At 41.7% G+C, this 8,275-nt stretch overlaps 2 protein-coding genes across 7 annotated transcripts in view; one reads left to right on the forward strand and one right to left on the reverse strand.

Annotated features, from left to right (window-relative positions):
• Positions 1-8,275, reverse strand: part of LOC109545346 (probable low-specificity L-threonine aldolase 2) — a 21,489-nt gene that overhangs the window by 9,095 nt on the left and 4,119 nt on the right. Inside the window, exons 8-9 of one of the 3 annotated variants that reach the window (XR_002172658.2) lie at positions 4,486-4,541; positions 4,103-4,282 (exon numbers count right to left, since the gene is read on the reverse strand). The gene's annotated coding sequence lies outside the window, so the exon portion shown is untranslated. Of the gene's footprint in view, positions 1-4,102; positions 4,542-8,275 lie in introns of those variants that run through there. The other 2 variants (XR_007280977.1, XM_019915994.2) reach the window with 2 other exon arrangements.
• Positions 542-8,139, forward strand: LOC109545344 (sialin). Of its 4 annotated transcripts, none has more exons than XM_019915989.2 (7): positions 542-771; positions 2,812-2,899; positions 5,424-5,627; positions 6,055-6,301; positions 6,353-6,588; positions 6,651-6,848; positions 7,239-8,139. In XM_019915989.2, exons 2-7 carry the CDS (start codon positions 2,863-2,865, stop codon positions 7,787-7,789), a joined length of 1,473 nt encoding a protein of 490 aa, XP_019771548.2. In that variant the 5' UTR covers positions 542-771; positions 2,812-2,862; the 3' UTR covers positions 7,790-8,139. The 4 variants fall into 4 exon arrangements, with proteins under 4 accessions (XP_019771548.2, XP_019771550.2, XP_019771549.2 ...); XM_019915991.2 differs by having other exon boundaries at positions 2,815-2,899; XM_019915990.2 differs by lacking the exon at positions 542-771 and adding an exon at positions 2,396-2,483.

An 8,275-nucleotide genomic window follows, 5' to 3' on the forward strand; every position in this document is an offset into this window, starting at 1 on the left:
ACGCTGACTACATTGAATACATTATTGCATTCATTGTAGAGAGTATAGCCTCTCGTGAAAGCTGCTGCTACAAGTCAAAGTAGTCTTCTGTGAGGTCTGTGAGTTTCCATAAATTCGTACCAGAGACAATTCATACTTGTCTTTATCTATGSCTCGTGTTTTGCTTCATGGGAGTTTTTTCTCATACCAAGACAACTTATCGCTTGTAACGCGACCAGAAACATCACATTAAWTTGTGGAATTGATTGATTTCCAAATAAACAACAGAGAGCCACAAAAAGTGGCAGAAGTCGATTCTATAGATGAAGTTTTCAAGGCCTTTTTACATCTAGGTGCTGGTGAAATTTAGACCTTAATGGAAGATATAAAAAAAATGGACTATTGAGAATATCTTCCAGGCGCCCAGTAAGTTTTTTGCAAAAACTCCAGCCGGCAGAACTGATTTCAGAAAAACGAACTTTCGTGGGACGCAGACAAAACCTGATGATGATAAGCTCGGCGTGGAACAAGGCGCATGCCTCAAGGTATCCCTGTATAGCCTCACCATTGGTAAAAGCAGCGTCGGCCCGCGTTCGTCGGTTAGTCGTTGGTTCGGTTTGCGCGCGATTTACAATTAGTACGAGCCGAACGGTTTCAGCAACTTTTGGGACGTAAAAACCGGCTTGAGCACGTTTAGATCGTTTGGCGCGAACTAAAGCCGGTGGCCAGTTGTTTTGCTGTTGCCTCATAACTTCATTCAAAAGCAACCAGATTTATCAACCTTTTGCCCTGGTAAGGAACAATATGGTGTTTTTTCTCCCTTCATTGCAATGTGAAATGAACCTAAAATAAGGAATTTTAAATTTCACGAAAACTCACAAGCAGAAAATATGAATTCGACAAAATCTGCAATTGCACAGCAGTAAGTTGCGACCCGCCCTCGTGTACAGGGCCAGGTGGGAGGCAGAACGGACACCCGCTTGGGAGCTCTCACTCTATCTCACAATGTCGAATAGAATCGAACCCGGTCGGCTCAGCTCGAACCGATCAGCGTTGCTACAGGGCGCGTTTGAAACGTTCAAGGAGGATTAAATCAGTCGCGCCACTGTTAATCCTATTTGCAAATTCCATTCACGTCATTTTCTGGGATCCTGATTGGGGCACGTGGTGAATTAATCGCAAACGTCTATTTACTCGCCAGCAGAATTTGAACGCTCGTCAATAAATCTGAGCAATAAAACAGTAAACGATTGTAAAATAGTGAAAGTTGGACAACAAATTTATCAAAACCCCGTTGTTTTGGTTCAGACCGAGTAATGCGTGTATGTGTGTGTGTGTGACTCGTTTAAATGTATGCCCTAAAGATTTTCGAAAATAATGCAGTAATCGGTTCGTTTCGTAACGCATTTTGAGCGCATCTTCCGATTTTTTTGTGAAAAACCGTCCGAAGCATCGCAAAAGGCAGTAGTTACAAACGGCATTGTCCAAATGCACTCCCAATTTATTTGCTAGGGTGAATTATCGATTTCGTTAATAGAATAGACCGTGTTTGCCTGGACCCACATGAATGGAAATACTTATGTGGAATAATATACCAGTTTTTGGCACATTGAAACCCTGAAATGCAATCAATGAAACCGCGTCAAGGTTTATTACAAATTATCCCGAGATCAGCAACGCGAAGACGACAACCCTGTAGTGCAAATTAAAACTGATCATGAAATTATGTAAATACTGCCTGGTCAAGAACTACGTCTCATTCTTGCGATTTATTTACAATAGGTGATAACTGGTTAGAAATTCCCGGAACCACCGCCCATTCATCGTTGGCCAGTTTTGCATTTGCTTTGTATACAGGGTGTGATGCGTGAAACTCCCAAAACCGACCATCGAACGAAAAATATTATAAATAAAAGCCATCTGGCCGAGCACCTAATTTTGCATTGAATACAATGCCTTTATACACTTAATTCGCATTCCATGCAAAATTATTCAATAAAGTAGACGTCAACACATATCCTTTAAGCAGGATAGTTTGGTCACGGATAGGAACGTAGCAGGGCCTGGTTAAATGTGAGTGAATTCTAAATTGCAGAAATTTACAAAGTAAATGATCGTTTGTTAATTGAACTTTTATCCATTTGAACCGACTTAATATTGAACGTCCCGCGTAAAAACCCTGACTAATTCGAACGGCGATTTTCTGTTCTTCGCTGCGCTCAGAACAGAGAGCCACATGCTGGTTGCTATAGCAACAGAGCTGTTCTTGTTTACGTGCCAGAAATACGAGGGCTGTACTTATCGATAAATGTACTTGAACTGTGTATTTGGAGTCAGACTCTGAATTGGAAAGACATTTTTGATGATCTTTTCCCCCATAATCAATGACTTGCATGTGATAATTTCAAGTCCCGATCAAATCGTACAGCTCCGTTATCAGTCTGCCGAATTAAAATTAGCGGAAAAGCCTCCAATTACGTCCATTAACTAATTGCCGTATTAAGGTGAGATAAAACACGGTTAATTTATTTGCCATTAATACTCCCTTAATTAGTTTTTTAACTATTGGACTTGATAAGATTATTCGGCTCTTTATGGATGCGTACTTTCGAACCAAACTCAGCTACAGAAAAAAACCCATTTCTCATTAACTATTAATTAAATTCGAACTTATTTCTCAATTAACGATTAATAAGTTTGTTATTAATGTTATGAGTGCATTGCCTATTTTTATCTGCTTTCCTCTGGTTTTCATATTACTCGCATTGCATAGACACGTATTTTTAGAATGGCGACTTGTTTTTTTATATTATCTGTGCGTTTATGTTCTAGAAGAGTTTCCGACCATCCGTACAAGGGTAATCGAAGAACCAGTTCCCTGGAATGGCCTTAGTTAGACAAACAAAGAAAAAATGGACAGGTGAGTCTGCACGATACTGACAATCTACACCAGTGGAACTCCGGAAGCTTATTGCAATTCATATCAGAGTAATTGTTTGGTTTCTGATAACTAATGGCTTTTCTGGAAAATTCCCCGGATTTTGTTTTCAAATCGATTTAAATTCATAAAAACCCTTGATCGCACCCCATACTACAGCTGGTGCATTCGAACCGCACCGATTATGTTCGACTCTTTCCGACATTGTGCGAGCAAGAGAGCTGGACAACGGAAAACGGGCCCTTTTTCTTAAAGCCGCCTGGTGTACAAGGATCGATCGAAATACAAACAAAACAACTGAGTTAATCCTAACATTGAGGAACGTGTATTCAGTGCAATTGTCCGTAAATAATGAAACAGTTTCTCAAATCAGAACATCATCCTGATCGGAATGTTCATATTTGTTGGTGCAATTCGCCTTGGCAAGAAGGCATTCTCATTTTTTTACCGATTAATTAAAGTAAAAAGAAGATAAATGGCACCAGAATGCCAATCATGTATGCTTGCCCGATTTGCGGTGCAAAACCTGTTCTGGCTCTTAGCATGGTATTAATTTCGCATTTACTTCTCGGAATGAAAATTGTGAAGTACAACAACCCGCGGTTGGCAATAACACGTCAATTAGTGGTAGTTTAGACGCCGTTCATCAATAAAAGCAGCCGAAACAAGTGAACTCATTAAAACAAAAGGGACTGGATAAAGCACATTTGTTGAGCAACCTAATTTTATACAGGGCCTGATGGAGATTTTATGATCACTAATGACACCAAAATTATAAAAATCCGCAACAAGAAGACTGTTTGAACGAAACCAGGGTATCAACAAATTAGACACTGAACTTTCCTATCTCCGTATATGTAATTAACAATACCGCAACTGAACTTGCGCTTCAAAAGTGTGTCAGATATGCAAACCGCAAGTACGTAATATTTGTGTTGTATTTTAACATCAACATCTAACTGAATTTTTACGCGGGATTTTTTTCGGAATTTTTGGCTGAAACATTTAACATTCGACATTGAAACGATGCGAAATTTTTTCGACTCCTAAAAACTATAATTGGCGGCGGCGAGATGCGCAATAAACTGTACATGGTGGCCGAGAAAATTTACCCAAATACACCTCTCTTGCATGGGATTTCAGCTTGAGTCGGTCGACATTTTTCGCACAAAAAAAAATCTGATCAAAGTTCTAGATGCTTTTTATATTATCCACCCTGTAAACCAGCTATTCAAAGGCGTTGCCCTGGGCGAAACTATGAATTTACTACGATATGCTCGTAAAAAACAAGCATTATCACCTACACTACAAACGGTGCAAATTACTTCCTGGTTCTCAATGTTGTTGCTCAATGGCCGATGTTTGCTGCGAAATTAAGACAGTTAACCTTTGATGCAAGAGGTCAAGAATTTTTACATTATCAATTTACTGATTCAATTACACGACAAACAGTAACTTCAACTTAAGTAACCGGACGTAATTAGATTCACCGGCAGTAGCAAACACATGTTGCAATTGCACCGGCTTTTTCAATTTAACAGCCAAAGCGAAGTAATGTAGGTACTTACAAGCAATTCGCTTTTACGTCCATGCCATCCATAAACCGCTAGGCGCTGTATTCGATCTGAAACCAAAAAAACTCTCTTGAAACCGGAAGCAGACGTATTTCAATTCTGAACTTTTCAACGGTCCCCGGTAAAGCACTGATTCGTGGGAACCAAATGAAACGCGCTCTGCTTTTTGCAACACCATGCGCAAGAGCGAGCGCAATATATGAGTTGTCATGGAAACTCACCTGTCCGCGTCACACGTGCCGGACATACGAGGGCAAAAGCATTAATTTTAATTAAATGATCCCACAACAGAAAATAGAACATTACGAAATGTTTTTCTATGTAAATTAACAGGACGTCATAGAATAGTGTTTTGAAGGCGTGTATCGATAACGAAATATGTTAAAGCTTGGTTTGGTGAGTTGATAAACAAATCGCTACTTGTTCTCATAAACAATTAACATTGGAATATGTAGCAATTCATAGAGACTTCCATCCGTCATCCAGGGAAGCGATCAGTCGCTTTTTCGAGTGGTTGGTTGTATTAAGGCAACGTAAACAAGCACTCGTCTGATAAAACTCTCGATCTGAGTTAATAAAATGCCATAAAAGAACATCGAAAGTGATTAATTAGTAGATATTGCAAAATCAAAATTAAGGTTGCGGCTCTGTCAACTTTAATAATCGGCATTTGCCGGTTAATCTTTGGATCTGGGGCCAAGGGTGACGCGGCAATGCAAGAAATTCCCCTTTATTTAAACAATAAACCGGCCATCCGGAATTTCAGTGTTTTCATACAATTCATATGAGCAACCAGGCCGCGAAGTCTGAAAGTGCAAAAAATGGTGGTATTGCGATCGAAGTTTTACACAGGTAGGCGCTGAGTCGTAAATGCTACCAGATACTCAAAGAATATTGGCAAAACGTTTAATTTTTCCTGGCTTAATTTGCAGATTTTCTAACATGTCGTCAAGTGCTCAATATAATGGTGATCTTGGGCTTCATGTTCAACTACATGCTACGAGTGAACCTGACGATTGCCATTGTGGACATGGTGGAATCGAACACGACCAACAACACCTCGACAAATTCAACAAAATCCCGCATAGATGAAACTCGCTTCAACTGGAACCCTGAGCAATACAACGCAGTTTTAGGTAAGCGCGATTAATCGGAGCGACCCACATACATGGTCATTTCAAATTTCATCATCCACATCGCGCTCAACCGTTATGTTATCGTCTTTCGAAAGTTAAAAAGTTGATTTTTCCACGCATTATCTAGCGCAAAACGTTCTCCTATAAGGCCGCATACCAGATAATGCGGTTTCATCATCCATAGGAATAATACTGCGGAATTTTATAGATAGAGATAAATAATTCAGTTAGAAACGCCTGGTACATCTACTGGTCTTACGACACAAACTGGCTTCATTATTCTTCTTTCAAATGCAGCTTAAAGGTGTTAAGTTTTAAAGCAAAGAATGCCATGAAACAAGGCGTCCATTGTAACGTGATAATTTCATAACTATTCATGAACCTGGGCAACTGTTTTTAATCACCAATGGGTGTCAACATCTCTCAGGCAGCTTCTTCTGGGGCTACGTATTGACTGAACTCCCCGGTGGCAGAATGGCCGAAATAGTGGGAGCGCGAAAAATCTTCGGAGGCGGCATGCTGATGGCCTCCATTCTCACCATACTCACACCCGCCGCCGCCTACCTCAACTACTACGTGATTCTGATCCTGAGGGCCGTTTTGGGCTTCTTCCTCGGAGCCACCTGGCCCGCCATCCAGCCCATGGCTGCCAAATGGATTCCGCCCATGGAACGGTGCGTACCATCCATTGGGGCTGCATTGGAAAAAAAATCCTTTCTTTCCAGCTCCAAGTTCATCGCCAACATGATGGCGTCGAGTTTGGGCGCAGCCATCACTATGCCAGTCTGCGGGTACTTGATCAGTACCGTTGGTTGGGCTAGCGTTTTCTACGTCACTGGTGTGATCGGCATTGTGTGGTCGATTTTGTGGTTCTGTTTGATTTACGATTCGCCTGCCGAACATCCCAGAATCAGCGAGGAGGAGCGGGAGGATATTGAGGCGAAAATTGCTGATGGAGAGGGTAAGTCTTCATTGCCTGCCTGCCGGGGGCGATGGTTGTGCTGACGCTCCAGTCCGTTTTAGGAGGCAAAAACTCCAAGCCATCCTACGTGCCCTGGAAGCGCATCTTCCTAAGTTTACCAGTCTGGGCCATAATAATAACACACGGATGTTCAGTGTTCGGTTACTTCACAGTGGTCAATCAGCTGCCAACGTATATGAAGAACGTCCTGCACTTCAACATCAAGAAGAACGGACTGTTGAGCAGCCTGCCTTACTTGGGTGAGTAAGTTGCGATTTCATTGCCAGCCATTTGGGATCGGCTTCTTTAATTGGCAACCTTACGTGTCGCATGATTAATTACCAATCATAATCGATAGTAAAAGCGTTTGAGCATTAATATGTATGTGTACCTATGTGAGTGGAAAACGCAGCCGGAACTTGCCCATTATTTTTATTGCTTAACAAAGTGAGTTCATATTAAATGTCAACAGGGGCACGCATTGAGTCCAGTTTTTACTCCATTCGCTGAACTAGATTAGTGAATTTTAACGTAAAATCTAGTTAATTTGCAAACGGAGGTGGCGGGTCGGCGGCGAGTCTTTTATGCAGCTGAAGAACGGGATTTGTTGGATTTATATACATTTCTTTACATTCTATGTTCTGTTTCAGCCAAGTACATCATGGCGATCATCGCCTCCTACTTCGCCGACAGACTGCGCAAATCGGGAAAACTCTCCACCACAGCAACCCGGAAAGTTTTCACCACATTCGCCATCATGATTCCCGGTTGCCTCATGGCGGTTCAGGCGATTTGGGGCATGGATGCCACGCTTTCAGTCGCCGTCTTCACCATCAGCCTCTTCTTCAATGGGGCTGTAACTGCTGGGTACCTGGCTAACGCTCTGGATATCGCGCCGAACTTTTCCGGAACAATTTTCGGCCTGGCAAACACGCTTTCCAGCTTTGGCGGCTGGCTGTCCACCAAGATAGTGGCCGTTCTGACGGCCGAGGAAAGCACTTTTGCCACTTGGAAGTACGTTTTTTGGATCCTGGTGTTCACCTATGTGTTCGGGGCGCTGTTCTACTTGCTGTTTGGCAGCGGCAAATTGCAAAAGTGGAACAACCCGGACGAGGCATATGGACAGGATGGCAAAGAGCTGCAACCATTAAAGAGCAAACCTGAGATTGAGAAGGAGAGGGAAATCAACAATATTGCCTGATAAGTGCACGGCGCAATTCGGATTCGCTTTTTTCGGCAACGTCTCGTTACTTTAATTCTTCTCTAACTGACTGTGGTGTCGGCAAGACACTGTATTGATCAGTATTAAAAGCAGTAGAAACACCGGATGCACTGGTCCGTTGATTTTCCTACTCCCACAGACAATAACAGATTTTTGCATGGTTTTAAACTGAGAGACGACGCAACGAAAGCGACTTATGTACGTACAAACATTGTGTGTGTCCACACCTTTAAACTCCTGAGCCAATAAGTGTTAATTATTATTATATATTATTACGTATGTTTTTGTTACACATTTTACTTTATATATAAATAAACGCATAAATGATACCACTGTTGGTTTTACTTTGTTCTGGGGGAGGAGTTTGAAAGCGTTCAGTATTTTAGTGCTCAAATCATTGGCAACATCCTAAAATGATCTGCCTTTATACATATTGTAACGGAAATGGCCTGGGGTACTTACGTT

Source organism: Dendroctonus ponderosae, unplaced genomic scaffold (genome assembly GCF_020466585.1).
Source record: "Dendroctonus ponderosae isolate FM_Combo_2020 unplaced genomic scaffold, Dpon_F_20191213v2 Dpon_F_20191213_2, whole genome shotgun sequence".
Lineage (NCBI taxonomy): Eukaryota > Metazoa > Arthropoda > Insecta > Coleoptera > Curculionidae > Dendroctonus > Dendroctonus ponderosae.

Excerpts from the sequence above, each read along its gene's own strand:
- LOC109545344 (XM_019915989.2), top strand. The coding sequence starts at position 2,863 with ATGGCCTTAGTTAGACAAACAAAGAAAAAATGGACAG. Across the intron at positions 2,900-5,423 it reads AACAAAGAAAAAATGGACAG|ATTTTCTAACATGTCGTCAA; the intron begins GTGAGTCTGCAC and ends CTTAATTTGCAG. Across the intron at positions 6,589-6,650 it reads GAAAATTGCTGATGGAGAGG|GAGGCAAAAACTCCAAGCCA; the intron begins GTAAGTCTTCAT and ends AGTCCGTTTTAG.